General features: G+C 49.5%; 1 protein-coding gene across 2 annotated transcripts in view; it reads left to right on the top strand.

Annotated features, from left to right (window-relative positions):
- The window catches only part of CDC42 (cell division cycle 42), a 43,073-nt gene extending 37,432 nt beyond the window's left edge, over positions 1 to 5,641 (top strand). The window contains exon 6 of one of the 2 annotated variants that reach the window (XM_075906493.1): positions 4,195 to 5,641. In XM_075906493.1, coding sequence (XP_075762608.1) covers positions 4,195 to 4,284 — 90 coding nt within the window. In that variant the 3' untranslated portion in view covers positions 4,285 to 5,641. Of the gene's footprint in view, positions 1 to 2,687; positions 3,468 to 4,194 lie in introns of those variants that run through there. The other variant, XM_075906494.1, reaches the window with a different exon arrangement.
- The last annotated feature ends 13,783 nt before the right edge of the window (positions 5,642 to 19,424 follow it).

Here is a 19,424-nt window from a genome sequence, read left to right as displayed (position 1 = left end):
CATCTTTTAAATTCCCCATTATTTTTAATTTGCTACCATATCTTTACTTTTTTGTTCTGTTTTTTTCTTGATCAGCAACAGCCACTGAACAAAAACTTACCCATCGGCAGTCTGCAGAGGGAAGCTGAAGTTCCTGGTTAGCTTCCACCTGCTGGTCTGTTGTCTGTAAGCTAAATGCAGAGGGAACCTGACTTCACTTGGTTAGGATTAGTCTGTTCCTTTCCTTAAGGGAAACTCAGCAAATCTGGCATCAGGGACAAATGGATTAGAATTGCATAACCCTTGTTGGCTTCCCTTTGCAGTGGATTCTATATGTAAAGCGCTTCTCCACTGTTGGCAGTGTATCATGGCTAGTGACATTCAGCTAACTGGGAATCCTAGTGGAGTTGCTTCCATGTGGCTGACACAATGCTTGATGAATAGGATTTAGTCTTTTGAGGGGAAAAGTACATTTTTCAAGCTCCATTGTTTCCATCACGGTGGAGGGATAGCTCAGTGGTTTGAGCAGTGGCCTGCTAAAGCCAGGATTGTGAGTTCAATCCTGGAGGGGGCTGTTTAGGGATTTGAGGCAAAATCTGTCAGGGACAGTACTTGGTCCTGCTGCGAGGGCAGGGGATGAGGCTTGATGACCTCTCAGTATCCCTTCTAGCACAGGGATGGTCTAGACAGTATTTGGTCCTGCCATGGGGGCAGGGCACTGGACTCTCCCTTCCAGTTCTAGTATTCTGTGATCAGAGCAATAGTGAATTCCAGGCAGATAAGTTCTGGCACTTTGTGAAGATAAATATGCTTCTATCTGGTACGCACCTTGTGTTGCCTGGATGAGTCATCTGTATAGCACTGGAGATTCAGTAACAGAATGTGTCATACAGGAGGTCCATGGTCAATTCTCAACCGGTGCTTGGGTGTTTCTCCTGATTCGAGAGGAGGATAATCGTTTGGTTAAGACTGTTCCTAACTGGCATTAGACAGCTCTTGTTAATTCAGTGTCTCAGTCAATCTGTAAAAAGCGTGGAGGGGAGAAATGATTTTTGTCTTGGGTGACTGAATTTCTTCCCTATGCACAAATGGTCTCCGTGAAATGAATTTTACCTTTTGTTTCTCTGTTTCTTACCTTGTAAACATTTCTTTGAATTTCTGCAGGTCACACTCATGACAGTAGGGTTAAGCAAGTCCAATCAGTATAAACTGAGCAAGGTTTCTCTTCTGGTGCCCATGTGTAATTTCTTAGAATTGTATGGCAGTGAGAATATGTTGTAGAATTCCGGTTTCCGTAGAGCAAATGCGGTGGTTCTCAAACGGTGGGTCAGGATCCCAATTGAATGAGGTCACCAGGGCCAGCATTAGACTTGCTGGGGCTCAAGGCTGAACCTCAAGGAAGCCCCTTCTTGCAAGGCTTGGGTGCCATCCCAGTCATGTAGTAATTTTGTTGTCAGAAGGGGGCTGCAGTGTATTGAAGTTTGAGAACCGCTGAGCTAATGCATGCCTTGTGCTCAAGTGTAACCCTTGCTAACTTCTTAAAGCTTTTGACTGCTTTCTTGATGCTGGATCCTATAGTGTCAAAGCAGCATTCCAATTCTAACACTATTTTCCTGTCTCCCTGTAACTAGGGTTGCCAGATGGTTTAACAAAAAATACTGCCACTCCCTCCTCCCCCGCCCCCCCCCCCCCCCCCCCCAAAAGAAAGAAAACCGGGGAAAAAATTCTGTTTAGCAAAACAAACAAAAGCCTAGCCAAGCTTGCTGAGCAACCCAGCAAAAGTTGTTGAGGGACTGACGGGCTGAAATACAGTTGCGGCCCCTTTGATTTCCAGCCCGCTCCATCCTCTCCCACCTAACTCAAGCTACACCGCATGTCCCGGGAGCTGGAAAAAATACATGTCCGCTATTTTCTGATATATTTTTTTTAAGCCAGGCAGAAGTCACAAATACCAGGCTGTTTGGGTTCAATACTGGACAGCTGGCAACCCTACTTGTAACTGGAGTGGTTATGATACTTACTTTAGAAACATGGCTGACTCTGAAATATGATTTCTGTAGTTGGCTCGGTCAGAATGATAGCACGGATAAGGCATTGCCTAGGTGTTAAATGCCTGAACCCTTACTTTGGAAGAGTGATTTACCAGACAGAAATCCTGCTTCCATCCCTGTGTGAACATGGCCAGCAGTCTGTGTTGGAACTCTTCATTTATTCAGGGGCTGAATTCACATAGCAATCCAGTAATTTGAAGGTACCACTTAGCAAAATCAAAACTCTGCATATCTAAAATGCTAATGTATCTAATATGGATAGGAAAGGTATGTACCTGACTGTCCAGCACAGCCACCTGGGATGAGCTGCTTTTGTATCGCTGCTTTTTTTCGTATGCAAAAGTCATTGGAAATGTTCAATCTAATAGGTGGCAGCAAAAATTGTTAAGATTGTGGTATTCTCCCTAACGGTTTCATCCTTATGGGGTGTAGATGTTTCATCCAATTCTGGCTTTCTGTACATTTGCCTTGTTTGATCTTCTGATCACCTAAATAGTGACAATGATTTTCTCCAGGATCTACTTTGTAACACCAAAGTAAATCTGCTTGCTGCTTCTGTGAACTCAGCCACCTTACCCTGAATGCTCTTTTATCTGCTTGTTTTTCTCTAACCCTCTAACCTGGCTGCTGTTTTTTCTCCTCCCCTCTGTCTTGTAGAGAGGTCTGAAGAATGTGTTTGATGAGGCTATCCTAGCTGCCCTCGAGCCTCCGGAAACTCAGCCCAAAAGGAAGTGCTGTATATTCTAAACTGTTTTCTCCTTCCCCTCTTGCTGCTGCTTCTTCTGTCCCACTTCTGTAGAAACTTGGTTAAAATGAATAAAACCATCTTGACTGAAAGCTTCCGTGTCTCTGCTTAACATCTTAGAGCAACCTCTGTATTAGCTTTTGGACTGAAAACAATTATACAGTTCCTTAGTCAAACATTTGTAACTGTGGAACGTGAACCTGGACTCCCTTAACTCTCTGCTGCTTGGGTTGCCAGATGTGGATAGCTTTACAATTTAGGCTGTTGGGGAAAGGGCCTTGAGTGTGTCATTTAAAATAGAACAACAACAAATAACCCAGAAATCATGTTAAATCTTCCTGAGCATTAAATGGAAAAAATGCACACTTCATTTTCTATTTGAGTCTATTGTTAACTGTAGTTGCATGATAAAGATACATGAAAATGATCTGCAAGTAATGGTGTCATGTGAAGGATTTTCTGGTTCTCCTTTGTGCAGTGAGACTTTCTGTTGCTACTGCTTTGGCTGTCTGTGCTGTAGTGGAGTTTTGTCAGTCCTTGGGGAAGGAAATATCAATGTATCTGCTACTGCTTTACAAAGATGTTAAATTCTTGCTTTTACTAATACCAGTAGACCTCTTCATTTTAATAATTGATTCTTAAAGCTTGTTAATGTAACATGTAAAGTTTGCCTTTTAATTTCATGCTTCTGATTTTTGTCTTAAGGGGAAAAATTTCCATTGTAGTTACTTACATTTTGGAATTAAAAATTGTAGTTGTTTGTATAAATGACTGATGAAGCTTTATTTCTGTTTGCACTCACTGGCTTCAATTTCACATTTATACAATGTGTAATACCCATTTTGTAACTCTTCCATTTGAATTCTGTAATGGATGCACAGCTTCTGAATTCTACCTGGCTGCTGCTAAACATTTGGTGTGGGGAACAGAAGCTTGATTGAAATATACCAGATTGTGGTCCATCTTTGCATGCTTACCTCCTGTATAACTCAGGTGTCATTGCACCATGTTCTGGAATCATTACCACTTTGTTCCAGATCAGCTGATTCATCTGAATGCAGTAATTTTTGCTTTGTCATTAGCATGTGAAATTTGTGAACAGCAAACTAATCATAAAACGTCCATTGATTGAGGTGGTTATTTCTGTATTTGTTTTGTTTATGAAATACTACTCTGCAGAAAATTGTTTTCAAAGGACTACTGTACTATTCTGAATATCAGATACTCTGCTAAAGAACTCCTTAATGCAGCACCACAATTTGAACAAAGCCAAGTTTAAACAGAATTACTTTCTGGAAATTGTAGATCTCAATATTCTATTCACCATTATTGGGATTTAATTCTGTTTTGGTTTTATTTTTGGTTTTATAATAACCCAGAAAATGAGACCCCCCCTTTTCTCTCTCTGCCCCTTTTCAGAAAGGCCTAAAGAATGTATTTGACGAAGCGATATTGGCTGCCCTGGAGCCTCCGGAGCCGAAGAAGAGTCGCAGGTGTGTGCTGCTATGAACGTCCCTCCACAGCCCCTCTGCAAAGCTGATGTTTGATGTCATACTAAAAGCAATGTTTAAATCAAACTAAAGATACAAATTTTAAAATTTGTTTTTGCAATAATGACAAATGCCCTGCACACCCATCTCCCCCACACTCTCCCTGTATGAGTTGAGAATGTTAGTGTTCATTCCCAGTGCCCTTCCTAATTCAGTTAAAGACTAGTTAATTTTGAGTAATTATGTATTATCAGAAAATACTGATCAGTACTAGTTTTTTATTTTGTTTACTGTTTCTAATTTTCGTTTAAAATCCAGGCATGCTTGTGACGACTTTCTCTATAACAGACTAATTCTAGGCTATGTTAATGAAGTCTTGTCCCAAGTTGGCAAGAATCAGATTCATTGACTTTCTGGGGCTATATTCAGTCAGCCTGGGTGTGAGCATATTTCAGTCCTCAGAACTGAGTCGGAAACTAATATGTCCCAAGCTGGTGCTCCTGCTTTAAAAATTGCCTTGTTACCTCTCCCCCTCACTTTTCCTCTGAGCAGGTCAGAACTTCCTACCCTGTCCCTTAAGTTATGAAACCTTTGAATTGTTTCATAGGGAAGTGAATTGTTCCTTTATCTATGAATGCACCATCAACTTGTATTTTAAAAAAAATGGTCAGTTATAGGGGGGGAATGGGCCGTTTTCTCTCAAACGTGACATAAGAAGTTTTCATCAAATGTGAAGAGAGAACAGTGCCTTTTTTTAAGCACACCCAATTTATAGTGTTTTGTTTTTGGTTTTTTGTTTTCGTTTTTAACAAAACCCTCCAAATAAACTTACACTCAATCAGCGAATTGTTTGGCAGGCTTACAAAGTACCAATATGGTGTTGCTAGGACACTTCTAAAGAGCCTGGGATGTATTACGGTGATTTGGGGAAGTGGTGCTGGTGGATTCACATCTTACAGAATAGTTCAGCATCCTTTGGGGGGGGGGGGGGGGGGGGGCGAGGGTGGAAAAGTAGACCTGCTTCAGTAGGAAAGAATTGTAAGGGAGGGGGGCATGTCTAGTGTTTGGTATGGCACCGTAGGGACCACTTACGGGAAACCTCTTGATCTGCATCGTGCATGTAAGTGACCCTGTAAGATGGGTTCCAGTCTACTAAGGATCATGTATGAGATCTTTAGACTCCAGTGTTAATAGGGTTTTTACCAAAACTGTTTTGGCTTGCAGATCCAAATTTTTGTAATACATGGGGAATCCTCTCCACTTCCCAAATTCCTAATTCTTGTAGACTCATTAATGTTGAACCAATGCTTTTTCATGTCTGAGTTCTTTGTATATGCATTCTTTTCAGATGTATTAAACATAAAATATCTTCACAAGCCCGACTAAGGGTAATTTTTCCTCCCTCACTCTCAGTATGGTTCTTTAAAAGCTTGCAAATACAACCAACTTATCCCTTTTTAGCCCTGCTCTCCAGTTGGGAGTGGTTTTTCATTCCATTCTTTCCACCTAGTTGGAAATATTTATCCTGTCCTTGCTCTCCTCCTCCACAAAGGACCTCATTTCTATCAAGCTTGCTGTAATGTTCAAAAGTAACCCTTCCGCATCAGAAAATTGTCAAGGTCAGGCTTGTAAAGAGAATGCACACTATTCTCTTAAGCTTAGGGCTGTTGAGATTTTTGCCCTTTAGTGTTTCACGTGTTCACTTCCAAAATCTTTTGTAAGAGATAACATCTTCAGATTACTGTTGCTGGAGAGAGATGCTGTTCTATTGCAGAAACTTCATGTTGCTTTCTGCCTGTTCATAGATCTCAGGAAACAAAATTGTGTCTATCCCCTATCCAAGCACACGTTTTGGTTTTGTTAGCAGTTTGCCTCAGCAGTGGAGATCCATTAAGTCTTGCGATGTGGAAGCTTTAATTTGTATTAATGATTAAAACACTTGCCACAGAGCTTTGTTGAAAATTAATTTTGTTTTAAGAAATTGAAGAGAATTGTACAACAGTCTTAAGTAGCCAAGCTTAAAACGTGTGTGGCTTCCGTCATTGAGCTCTGCCATCTGTGCTGCCACTCAGCACTGTTCTTGAAGCATTCAGCTTCTCTGGTTGCGTTCGTGGTAAGTTTGTCTCTCAGGCTTTCAGAAGCCTGCATCCCCCAACCTTTGGTGGCTATTAAGGCCGATGTTTCAATGTCCTTGACAAACTTGCATCTCTCCTGCTGTTCCTCAGATCCCAGAGCTGGCTGGACTGCTGCAGAACATGCCAGTTTCCCTGTTGGATTTAGATAGCCATTTGCTTCAAGGCAGGTACTAAAGCAGCAGTGCCCAAACACTTTCTTGTGCTTCCTCCTTCCCCTTACCAGTAATGGAATCTGTCCACGCCACCAAGGTTTCCTCAGCAGAGGGGCTTGGGCTGAAGGCAGGTGGTGGGGAGAGAACTGGTGATGGATGGGGCTGGGGATAGTTTGGCTGGGGCCAGAGTGTAACTGTGACTGCAGTCAGATCACAGCTGGGTGGCGCTCCCTTCCTGCTCCATGGGGGCTGGTGTGGGCCCTTGGCCTTGCTCTTCAAATGTTCCTCTGTGCCTGCAGAGGGGTGTGCCCCACGTGTTTGGGGACCATGCATTCGGATGGCTTACTGGAACAAAGCTTGGGACGGAGGCAACTCTTTTGTTTCCTTGTTCTTCCTGAAGTAGCTGCTTTACTCTCCACAGCTGTTCCTCAGAAGCGTCTCACTTTTCACTTGTGTACATTCTCCTGGAGGACCTGTGTGTGCAGCTAGTTGGCTGGTCTGTCTCATTCAAGGAACAGTAATGTACCTCCTGTTACAAGGAGATTCTTAGAAGGGTGTTCACCACAGGTTTATTACCTTATACCTTCCCCACTTCCGCTTCACCAGTAGTGCTCAATCCCCACCCACCCCTGAGTCCGGCCCCTGGACCCCTGCCTGGGTGGGTGCCCGCCGATCCCCACAGACTCTCTTGTCTCTCCGACACAACCTTTTAGTCCTTCTGAGTCAGAGTCCCCGTTTGTCCACAATCCCCAGCCCCAAGAGGCAGAGTAGGGGGACCTAGGCCCACCCTCCTCCTCAGTGTCCTGTCCCAGAGCCCTAAGGTGGGGTCACAACGGCTCCCCTGCCTGGTTGACAGGGAATCCTCCCGAAACACGTCAACCTGCATGCCATAAAACACCCCGCCCTGGACCACTTCCTATTCCTTGCCCTGGGCTTGGTCAATTCATTATACATGGTGTAGTCTTACCCTCAGGCCATCTCGGTGCGGTTCTCATTGCAGAAGTGGCTCTGGAGTCTCATGCCTCTTCCCCAAGTCCACTCTTATTGGGGTGTTCACACCTGGGGCTGCAGGGCCCGTCTCTCCATCCTCCTGAGTGTCCCGCGGGTTTCTCACCCGCTGGAATCTGACGCAGGCACCCTGGCGCGGTGCAGATGTCACGCCGAGTCTTCTCCCCCTTCCCAGCATCTGGCAGGTTTAAATCCCCCGCCAGGATGTCCCACAGGCATCGTGTCACAGCGTGAGTGCCTTGCTCCATGCTGCCCGTCCTTCCCTGTGGCTTTGGGAGTCTTCCTCCCCAGCTGGATGCCTGGGAACAGGTGCCGCACTGCTTCCGCCCCAGCGTTGGTGCTCCCCCTCTTTCCCCCCCCTCCACGCCAGGACAAAACCAGCGTGTGAGCGCCCCGTCACACCGCCTCCCTCTCAATGTGGGATATGTTAACCCAACCCAGGAACATAGCTGGGAAGAAGGCCTGCAGTTCAGACTTCAGTGAGTGCAGGGCCTCTTCCCTGGAGTAGCATCTCCTAATATGTTGCTCTAAGCCAGCAGTTCCCAAACTTTTCCAGATGGTGACCCAGTTTGACAATTCAGGAAGACTTGGTGACCTAAGGCAATTCAAAAACGGGGGGAGGAGGGAGGGCAGAGCCACCTGGGGAGACACTTGGCAACCCTTTTGAAATGTAATGGTGACCCATAAGTGGGTCCCAACCCATAGGTTGGGAAACCCTGCTCTAAGCATATCCCCTCTTTAGAAGGGGATGAGATCCTGGGTAGCAGCAGCAGCTTAATATCTGGCTTTGATAACAGCTGCTCCCTCTTTCTCTTACTTTACTTGCACTGGTGCTGTGCGCTGTGTTTTTTAGGATGGATATCAGAGCACCAAGCCTTGTCACCTGGAATTGCTACAGGTAGCTTCTTGCGTTTGGCATGACTCTGAAGGCTACTTGGACCATCTTCTCTTCCTCTGCAAGAGGAAGATGGGAAAAACTGTTTTGCTTAATCGTAATCGGTTCTCTTTTGGAATGCAGCTGTCCTAAAAATCTGCACTGTGCCCCCAGTAGCTAGCACTGACACTAATGCCGTCGTTCTGGTAGACTAGCACCTTGATACTCAGCACATGCTGAGGGCTGCAACTTAAGTGTGGTTACATACACATACAAATAGCTTCTTTCACACTGACATGAATACAAAGGTTAAGGCAAGACTACACAATGCACAGGCCCCATTTAAATCAGTTCTGTTGATATTAATAAAATACAATATTTACTTGATTTCCACCCATATCACAGCACTTTTAATGAGCAATGACAGTCCAGGAATTTAACTACTAAAACACCTATCAACTCTGCCCCGCGGCCTGCAGCCAAATGGGCCGCGTGTTGGGTAGCCCTGATCTAAAGCAATGTTCATGCTCTTTCTGCTATTGATTTCTGATAGATTTACTATTTTAAAGGGTTTTTTTCCCACAGCTTTACAAAACTGTTGCAACTAAGGGCTTGTCTACATTGGCATCTTTTGTCACCAAAAACTGCCTTTTGGCAACAACAGTGAGAGCGTTTACACTGCAATGTGACTTTTGTTGGGGAAAAACCCTGAGTTTTGGTGACAAAACTTCCACCTCTGGGAGAGACTTTTGTCTCTTTCCCTCCCTTTGTTGTCTACAAGGAGCCAGAGTGGACTCTGCTGTTTTGTTGAGAGAGCTGGCTTCCACCAGTCTCCCACAATGGCTGTGCTCAGTGTGTTGTGATCTCTATTGCCCTGAAAGCATGCACCTCTCTCCTGTCAAAGCTCCTGGGTGAAAGACCTGCTCCTGTGGGGGACAGACCGCCAGTCTTTGGAATGCTTCTGCCTTGCTAGGATCACAGTGGCCGGCATGCTGCTGCTGCAGCAGCGGGGGGAGGGCTGCAGCGACAGTTGATGCTTGGACATTCCTCAGCACGGAGAGCTCCCAGAGCTATGAGAGGCTCCCAAGAAGCGCAGGGATCGGCTCTGTCTTCCCACTGCACTCCCGAGGTCAGGCTGAGGTTAGCCTGGTCGTCCCCGTGCAGTCTAGGCAAGCATGGAACCCTTACTGCTTTTAACTCTTCATCCAGCAGTCAACCTGCTGTGCTGCTATGACTTCCCTCTCACGATGGCAATTGACTGGGTCATGCTGCTGACTCATAGGCCTGGAGCTCACCTGTGGATGCTATGGGCGTTATTAAATCGCAGGAAGGAATCGACTCCAAGTATTTACCTTAACAAGTGGAAATGATTTGGCTGCTGGTACAAATAGCAGGAAACTGGCCCTGACCCTGTCTCTGCTGGGTTACCGACTGCACTTAGAGAAAGTTGGTTGCTCACTTGAAGGTTCATCTGGCTGCCGTATCTGTGTCCTTTCTCTGGGTACAGGGCTGGGGCTTTGCCTTCAGGCTGCATCTGCTCTACAAGTTTTTGCACAGAAACCTGCGGCACGTCCACACCTCAAAAGAGCTCTTGCGCAATTAAAGGGGCAGTTAAATGGCAGAACAGGGCTTTTTCCGCCGTAGGTAAGCCTTTTCTGAGGCATAACTGCTTTTAGCACTACAGCTCTTGTGCAAGAAGGCAAGTGTGATTGCACCAGAGGATGGGAAAAAAGCACAGGTGCTCTGATGGCCATTCTGTGAATGGCGATCAGAGCTTTCTTGCACAAGAGCGTCCATGAAGTGTGGAGAGACTCTTGCACAAAAGCACATTGCGATGTGCTTTGAGGTGTGGATATGCTCTTGCACAAGACGTTTTTGTGCAAAAACTCCTGTGCGAAAGGCTTCTTGTGCAAGAAGCATGTAGTGTAGATGTAGCCTCAGGCAGAAAGCCTCCCTCTCCATTAGGGGATCTCTTTGGCAGCCAGGGTGACTTTGTTGCACATGCGCAATCCAGAGGTGCCCGTCTCCTTCCTCGCAGTGGAGCACAGCTTGTCTGTAGCTGTGACACTAGACCAACCTGCTCCCTGCAGCCCTGGGAATGTTCCCAACACTTTGACTTAGAAGCTTGCAGGGTGCGGTTCAGGAACATGCTTTCACCGCAGAGTTAAATACACGGCTCCTTAGACTTGGCATGCTGGGGGCCACAGCTGCTTCTCCTGGCATGCTTTAGGCCCTGCAGAACAGCTTCAGGCAGGATGGGGGGAAAATATTAGCAGACTTTCTCCTAGTGTTCTTGGGTAAAGTGCCTGCTCTTATTTGCTCTTGAATGCTGACCAGCCGGCAGTGTTGGGTCTTGCATCATGCCAGCACAGCTGCGTGGAGACTGCACAAAGTGCTGGGCATCTTTTAAGTCTTCTCTAGGAGGGGTAAATAATTGCCCTGCAATTGAGAACTGGGTGGAGGAAAAGTGCATGTGGTAACTGCCGCCATGCAGGAGGTGTGACCCTACCTGTCATCCCCTCCCCTGGGTGGCTTGGCTGAAACCCCTTCTCCAAAGCCGTGGGGCTGCAGGAGAAGGGGCCCTGTCTGCCTCTGGGGCATCTTACTTGTTGGTTTAAAGTGCCAGAGGACATGCCAGCTCTTCTGTGCTTTGCTCCCTGGCCTTTGGGTTTGAGACGCCTCATCGATTAGGAGAGAATCCTTCCTGGATCTGCTCTTCAGTTTTTTAAGCACTTCTGTTCTTTGGCTGTGCTGGAGCAGGTCCTGCAGGCTCCGCCTTCTAGCTTTTTCTTTGGTCTGGTCGCTCACTGCTGAGTCAGTGGAAGTGCACACTGGCCTAATTAAAGTCATTTCAAGAGCTTGAGTAGCGCTTTGGTGCTGGGCTCAACGGGCTGTTCCAAGCCGGGTGGAAAGGGCCCTGAGCAAGCTTGTCTCAGAAGGAACCAAGCGACCAGAAAAACAATTGGATTTCAACAGCCCCGTTGAGCAGCTTCTCCCACCCCTAAAGCCCCTGGGCCCTGTTCCTTGGCTGGGGGGAGCGTCCCCTTAGTCCCAGCGCTATTGCCTGTAGGGATGTAAGTGAGGGGTCAACTAATCTAGTCAACACCCCCCCGCCTGCTGCCTTTGTGTCAGACTGCCCAGTTGCTCCTGGGGCTGGGGGCCCCCTGTATCCCTTTTCTTCCCTTCCCCCTCACTGTCCTCCAGCTCTGAGCCCCCTGCCCCATTGTCCCCCTGCTGGCTCCCCCCGTGACACTTTTCACCCCCAGCACCCCACTCCCTGCAGACCCTGGGCCCTGGTGCCAGTTTCCCTCTGCCCCAGATGGGGACTTGCAGCCAGCCCTGTGGGGAGCAGCCTGGAAGAGCCCCAGCCCTGCGCACAGGCTGCCCTGGGAGCAGTGCAATGGGGGCGTAGGTCTCATCTTCTCCCTGTGAGGGGGGGAGGGTACTGCCTGGGAGTTAGGTTCAGGACCCCAGCCGGGTGGAGGGAGGGGCAAGGTGGAATCTCTGCACGGGGGGAGAGGTGGGGAGTGGTGCCACAGTGGCACCCAGCCCAACAAGCACCCATAACCTCACTATTGGGGCGCAAGACAAAACTGACTCTGCTTGTGGATGAAGAATCTTAGCGGGCAGGTGGGTGGTGTCCCCATTTTGCAGACAGGAAGGTGAGCCACTGAGGGGTTACGGGGTTTGGCTGACGGCGCTGACCAAGCAGGACTTGAGCCTAACTCTCAGGTATCTCCGAGGAACCGCTCTAGGCACTGAACTGTCCCTTTCCATGTAATTGTCCTGAGCAGGCCAGGACATCTCCCGCAACTGACCATGAAATGCTGCCCCCATCTGAGTAGAGAAACCATCTGAGCATCACCTGGACAACCCCGCCTCCTACAGGGAGTCACACACACAGAGCTTGGCCCTGGTAAAAGCCTGGGCCAAAGGGTGTTGCACTGATGTTAATTTTGGAAAGGGGAAGTACACGAAAAGGAGGAGGTTAATTACACAGAAATTAAAGGTACAGTGACAACAGTAAAACCTCTGCAAGCTGCATGGAAACTTTTCAAACACACCATAAGAGAGGCTCAACCTACTGTAAATTAGCATATATAACTGCACACGTGTTACCCACCCCCCTGTATAACCCCTGGGTTTTCCTGATTGTGTAAAAAAAGTCTTAGATAACCCATGCATGTGTATAGCTCGTGGGAGATGAACCACGGGTACTGTTAATGAACGATAACGAGGGTAATTAACTCAGGCATCAGGGTCTGAGCCTGTCGCACAGAAGCATTTGAGCTCCAGATACATCATTGCATAACTGCCAAAGCGCAGAGTAGATGGCCGCAGCCCAGCAGGGCAGCCCGGCAGTGTCACAGGAGGCTACATGGGAAGGGAAGGTGACTGGGCTTACCCCTCGCACCGTCTCCAACCTTCCCCAGCTGCCTTCTGCCCATGCTGTGCACTTCCCCGGGGGTGAGCTGTCTGCCCCAGGCAGGCAGAGCCAGGAGCTGAGCAAAGGAGCTGTGTCCTTAAACAGAGCACCCCCCCGCCCACACACACACACACAGTCAGCCACGTTCAGACAGATGCATCAGAGGGAAGAAGATCGCAGGGTATTTCCTGACTTCTCATCCCCCTCTGCTCTGCCTGCTTGGTCCCTCCCTGTGACAGCTGCTCAGGCTACCATGGTGATTCTGATTTGGCACCTCAGCTGTCACCGAAGTAAAAAAAAAACTTGTATAACACACGGACGAGTATAGCCCGCCGGGGGGGGGGATGGCATTTGTAAAACTTTGCATAACCTGCGGGTTATATATGGTAAAACACAGTAAATGTATACCCTGCATTAAAAAACACAGTAAGAGATGCAAAAAAGTGCCACTGTGGCTTCACAACCAAGTAGAAGAAGCAGGGAGAGATAACAAGACATCTTTTAAAAAGTGGAAGTCAAATCCCAGTAAGGAAAATTGAAAGGAGCATAAACATTGTCAAATGAAGTGTAAAAATATAATTTAAAAAAGCCAAACAAGAGTTTGAAGAACAGCTAGCCCAAAGCTCACAAAGCAATAGTAAAACGTCCCTCAGAAGCAGCGGGGCCCTGGGATGGGGGAGATGCTGAAGGAGCACTCACAGATGTTAGTCATTGTAGAGAAGCTAGAGGAAGGCTCTTACGTAAAGTAAGTTGTCAAGAGATAAGAGGGAAGGTCCTTTCATGGATTGATAACTGGTTAAAAGCCAAGAAACAAAAGGTAGGAATAAATAGTACGTTTTCCGAGTGGAGAGAGGTAACTAGTGGGGTCACTTAAGGGTCTGTCCTGGGACCCATCCTAATCAAATTGTTTATAAATGATCTAGAGAAAGGGGTAAACAGTGAGGTGGCAAAATTTGCAGATGACACCAAACTGCTCAAGATAGTTAAGACCAAAGCAGACTGTGAAGAACTTCAAGAAGATCTCACCAAACTGAGTGATTGGGCAACAAAATGGCAAATGAAATTTAATGTGGACAAATGTAAAGTAATGCACATTGGAAAAAGTAATCCCAATTATACATACAATATGATGGGGATTAATTTAGCTACAACTAGTCAAGAGAAAGATCTTGGAGTCATTGTGGATAGTTCTGTAGGGGTCAGCAAATGAATACGTTTAAAACAAATAAAAGGAAGTTCTCTGAAAACATCCATGCAGTGTGCAATGGCAGTCAAAGAAGCAGATAGAATGTTAGGAGTCATTAAAAAAGGGACAGAGAATATCTTATTGCCTCTGTATAAAACCATGGCACTCCCACATCTTGAACACTGCGAACCGATGTGGTCTCCTCATCTCAAAACAGATGTATTGGCATTGGAAAAGGTTCAGAAAAGGGCAACAAAATGATTAGTAGTTTGGAAGGGGTCCCATATGAAGAGAGATTAAACTTGGACTTTTCAGCTTGGAAAAGAGGAGACTAAGGCGGATATGATAGAGGTCTGTAAAATCATGACTGCTGTGGAAAGTGAATAAGGAAAAGTTATTTATTTATTCCCACAATATAAGAACTAGGGGTCACCACATGAAATGAATAGGCAGCAGGTTTAAAACACAAGGAAGTAGTTCTTCATGCAGCGCACAGTCAACAGGTGGGACTCGTTGCCAGAGGATGTGGCGAAGATTAAGACTTTAACAGGGTTCAAAAAAGCTGGATGGATTCATGGAGGTTAGGTCCATCAATGGCTCTTAGCCAGGGTGGGTAGCGATGGGTCCCTAGCCTCTGTGTGTCTGGATGACAGGAGAGGGATCACGTGATGATTGTTGTGTTCCCTCTCTCGGGGGAACCTGGCATTGGCCACTGTGGGCAGACAGGACGCTGGGCCGGATGGACCTTTGGTCTGGCCCAGTCTGGCCATTCAGGCAGCCATGGTGCTGAGCAGAGTCTGTAGAAATCACAACCACACTGGAGGAATTCTGTAGCACCTGCTCCGCAGCTCAGGCAGGTGCAGCAGCCCCACCCATGTCCACTCACTTGGGCTGGGCTCAGAGCTGATCCCAGCCAGCATAAGCTTCCCCACCCTTTATCCTGGCTGCAGCTCAGCAGGCTGGGGTAGAGGGCCGGCGCACAGACCCAGTCTGCGGGAGGAGCCCCTGGGACTGCTGTTGTTTCAGTGATGGACAGTTACATCGAGACTCCTCCTTCCCCATGTGTCCTGGGTACTTCCCAGAAACAAGCCAAGTCTGCTTCCTGCCGCAAGCCGCTTTCAGTTAGCGCCATGAGATCCTGTCTACATGAGGCACAAACCGTGGGACCGGGGGCTTGGTTCCACCAGTTCCTGTGATTTACATAGGGCCTAGCCCCTAGAACTGGGTGAGAGCCCACCTGCAGAAGAGCCAGGCCTTTTGAGGCTCCTGTGGTGCTGCTGAGCCAGCAGGGTCTGGTTCCACCTAACCCAGCAAGAAGTGTGAGGAGCTGGCAGTGCCAAGGGGCTTCCTGGCAGCTCCGGCTGGTTGCCAGCTGTGATGCCCGAGGGGGGGGGGGGAAGGAATCTCTGGCAGCCCACAGCTGGCTGATCAACGTGGTTCAAGGCGCCCTCTGGTGGCTTCACAAGAAACGACTGGGCTCCCAAGGAAGCGACTGACAGAATCGAACCGAAGAGCCCGGGGCTGAGCGAGGGGTGCGGCTGAACGGGACAGGGCAGGCTCTTCCCCACGAGCAGGTGTCATGCTGGGAATCTGTCTGCCAGGCCTCCTAGTTGATGTGGCCAAGGGTGGGTCGTGCTTCAAGGGAACCTCCTTCCCATTGCTGTCGGGCGTAGGGGTGGCCAGGCTGGCTCAGACCTGTGGGTCACTATGCCGTCTGCATGAGTGGCCAGAGCCAGCTGCTTCATTCATCCAGTAGTGGACTGGCTCTTTATCCAGCATCAGTGAACATTTAGAGCACAGACCCCATGGCCTGGGCGGCTGAGCAGAACTATCGGCTCCTGCAGCCCAAGCCTGGGCCAGTCACTCTCCCATGCCCTCCCGTACACAGACCTCGCTCCCCTAGCTACAGCTGCCGACTGCCAGCTGAGAACCCAGCCTGAAGGGGATCCTAGGAGAAGCCGGCAAGTCTTGACTTTCCGCTGCCCCTGCCAACGCCAGCTGGGCATGCAGTTCTCTCCATGGGCAGCGGCTGGGCAGGGGAGTATGGCTGCTCCTTCCTTCTTGGTTTTCCCAGGCTCTGCACTCCCTTGGGAAGTGTTCAGGGGACATCATGACAGGAGCGCTGGCAAGGAGTCTGCAGTTGTGACCGGGGTTCCATGTGGACAGGGGCGGATGAGAGTGCCGTGGGGCCCAGGGCAGTGAAATTTTGCGGGGCCCCTCTGTGACGGCGCGTTGGGGGTCCCCCGTCTCCTGCACCCCGAAATGGCACAAACAGACTGCACCAGCCAGTGGAATAGAGGAAGTTTATTGTTCCTCCAGCACAGCGCAGCACAGATGTAATCTGGTCACAGAGCTGGGCTAGGATGCCTCAGGCCCCCTTGAGATGGGGGAGACTGGGCCCCTAAACTCCAGCCCCTTTCCCTAGGCTGTCTCCTCCATGCTTCCAGCCAGCAACTAACTCACCCTCTTCCAGCCCTGCCCCCCAGCCAGGGCAGCATTCCACCTTCCTTTGTTCCTCTCCATGGGGGGTGTCTGGCCACTGGTTTGCATAGTGACTCATCCTGTTTTGCTGGGTCGTGGTACCCACGGCAGCCAGTGGGGGTTCCCCCAGAGCCAGCAGCATAGAAACCAGCCAGGTACCCCCACTACGTCACACCCTCCTTTGACACCTCACATGCGCGGGACCTCGGGAAGTGCAGGGCCCAGGGCAGCCGCCCCGCTCAGCCTGCCCTAAATCCGCCACTGCATGTGGAAATTTCTCAGCCTTTTACGTCACTGCCCAGTGCTGGCACCAGCAGGCGTGTGTCTGCATGTCCACGGGGGGAGACAGGGAGGGGAGAGGAAATATTTGTAGTTGTCAGTTCGGGGGTCTCCCTGCCACCTTAATCCCCTTCCCCAGGGTATGCCACGCTCCCCAGGGTGAAAAGCCTACAAGAGCTGCGGAAGGTGACACTCGATTGACTTACGTGTCTGGGTGAAAGTGCCCTTTCTGTCGGTGCTTTTGTCCAAAGGAGCGAGGGAAGTGCTGTTCTGATCCCAGCTGGCCCAGCATCGACCTGGCCCCGGCCCCGATGCTGTGTCGTGTTCCTGCTTCAGTACAGGATGCCGCGGTGCCATCGATACACTCTGCCTGTGGGCATCACTCCCCTGCTCACCAGCTGGGGACCGCACCATGGCACTGCTCCTTATCTCCAGGGCAACGCACATGGAAGAAGCCAGTCGCTTACCAAAGCTCTCAAGTGGGGTGCGCTTGTTTCCGGTCACCCACAGGCTGTGCTGCAGCTCCCAGGGCTGGCTCTGTAGTCGAGTCTTGTTGGTCTCCGTATCTCAGGAAACCTGGAGGACGACACCAGCCACTCATTGATGTGCAACACTTTTGAAGCTGCGAGAGACCTCACCGCCATCCCCGGCTTGTCCAGGCGCCGTTTTGGCACTGGAGAGATTGTACCCTTGTGGCTGCAAGGACCAGCATTGCTACCTCCCAGTTTGCCAGGGGTGCCAACACGGGCACTGCACATTCCGGTGTTTGTGGCAGCGATGGCCGCCCCGCTGCCTGCTCAACGTAGGGGCAGGCCCCTCCCAGTACTGCTCTCAGGTGCTGTCGGGCTCAGCGCCTCGGTGGGCCAGCCCAGAATTCTCTTCTGGCTCTGGGGAGACTCTTCGGTGTCCTCCTGTGGTCAGTATTGCTCTTGTTCTGGGCACCACAGACCACAAGATGCCCCGGCAGGCTCCAGCACTTTGGACCCCCAGGTCTGGGCACACGGACTGTGTCAGTGGGGTCAGCGCTGCAAGCCACCGCAGTACCAAGATGGGACCTGAACATGGAGCATGGTCCCTCACCGGCACTGTGCATGGGTCTGGCTTTGGCAGCTGTCCCCACGGAGCCCACGCCTCGCTCTGCCACAGTCCTCCCCACACACTGCGTCGGCCACTGAGCCCCCCACGAGCGAGCTTGAGAGGAAGCCTCCACCAGGGCAGCCATTTCCGGAACATGCTTCCAGGCCCTTCACCTCCTCATTGAGAACCTGCCATCACCTCTCAGTGCATCTAGGCATGGACCATGGCCTGCATCTTGAATCCTGTGGGCAGGCATGGTCGCCTCATCTCCAAAAAGATATTTTGGAATTGGAAAAAGTTCAGAGAAAGGCAACAAAAATGATTAGTGGTATGGAGCAGCTTCTGCGTGAGGAGAAATGACTAAAACCGGGACTTTTCAGCTTTGAAAAGAGATGACTAAGGGTATGTCTACGCTACAAAGTTAATTCGAACTAATGGACGTTAGTTCAAATTAACTTTCCTAGGCGCTACACTAGCGCTCCGCTAGTTCGAACTTAATTCGAACTAGCGGAGCGCTTAGTTCGAACTAGGTAATCCTCATTCTACGAGGATTAAGCCTAGTTCGAACTTACTAGTTCAAATTAAGGGGTGTGTAGCTCCTTAATTCGAACTAGTGGGAGGCTAGCCCTCCCCAGCTTTCCCTGGTGGCCACTCTGGCCAACACCAGGGAAACTCTATGCCCCCCTCCCAGCCCCGGACCCCTTAAAGGGGCACGGGCTGGCTACGATGCCCGTGCCAGGTGCAAGTCTGCCAGCACCCAGCTAGCAGACCCTGCACCTGGCACGGCTCAAGCCAGCCACCCGATGCCCCCCAGCCCTCCCCCTCTTCCCGGGACCAGGCTGGCGGCTCCCGGGAGCTTGCCCGGGACCGCAAGAGGCGAGCACCCGCCTGGTCTAGTGCGGACATCGTGGACCTCGTCCACGACCTCCGCACTAGGCACAGGAAAGTGGCTGGCTAGGGCAGGAGAGCTGCCAGCCTGGCCACCCAGGAGCAGGTGTGCATGAAAATCAAGGGGGTCCACTGAGACCCCCAACCCTGAGCCTTTAGCTTACAATGGCCGTCCTGGGTCAGACCAAAGGTCCATCTAGCCCAGTAGCCTGTCTGCCGACAGCGGCCAACCCTAGGGACCCTGGAGGGGATGGATCGAAGACAGTGAGCAAGCCATTTGTCTCATGCCATCCCTCTCCAGCCTTCCACAAACTTTGGGCAGGGACACCATTCCTACCCCCTGGCTAATACCACTCCATGGACCCAACCTCCATGACTTGATCTCACTTCTCTTTAAACTCTGTTCTAGTTGTAGCCTTCACAGCCTCCTGCAGCAAGGAGTTCCACAGGTTGACTCTTTGCTTTGTGAAGAACAACTTTCTGTTACTAGTTTGAAGCCTGCTACCCATTCCTTTCCTTTGGTGTCCTCTAGTCCTTCTATTATGGGAACTAATGAAAAACTTTTCTTTATGGACCCTCTCCACCCCACTCATGCTTTTATAGACCTCTATCCTATCCCCCCTCAGTCTCCTCTTTTCTAAACTGAAAAGTCC

The sequence above is a fragment of the Pelodiscus sinensis genome, chromosome 23 (genome assembly GCF_049634645.1).
Source record: "Pelodiscus sinensis isolate JC-2024 chromosome 23, ASM4963464v1, whole genome shotgun sequence".
NCBI classification, from domain to species: Eukaryota; Metazoa; Chordata; order Testudines; family Trionychidae; genus Pelodiscus; species Pelodiscus sinensis.
Note: the sequence above shows the minus strand (reverse complement) of the source record. Positions and strands in the feature narration are given on the sequence as shown.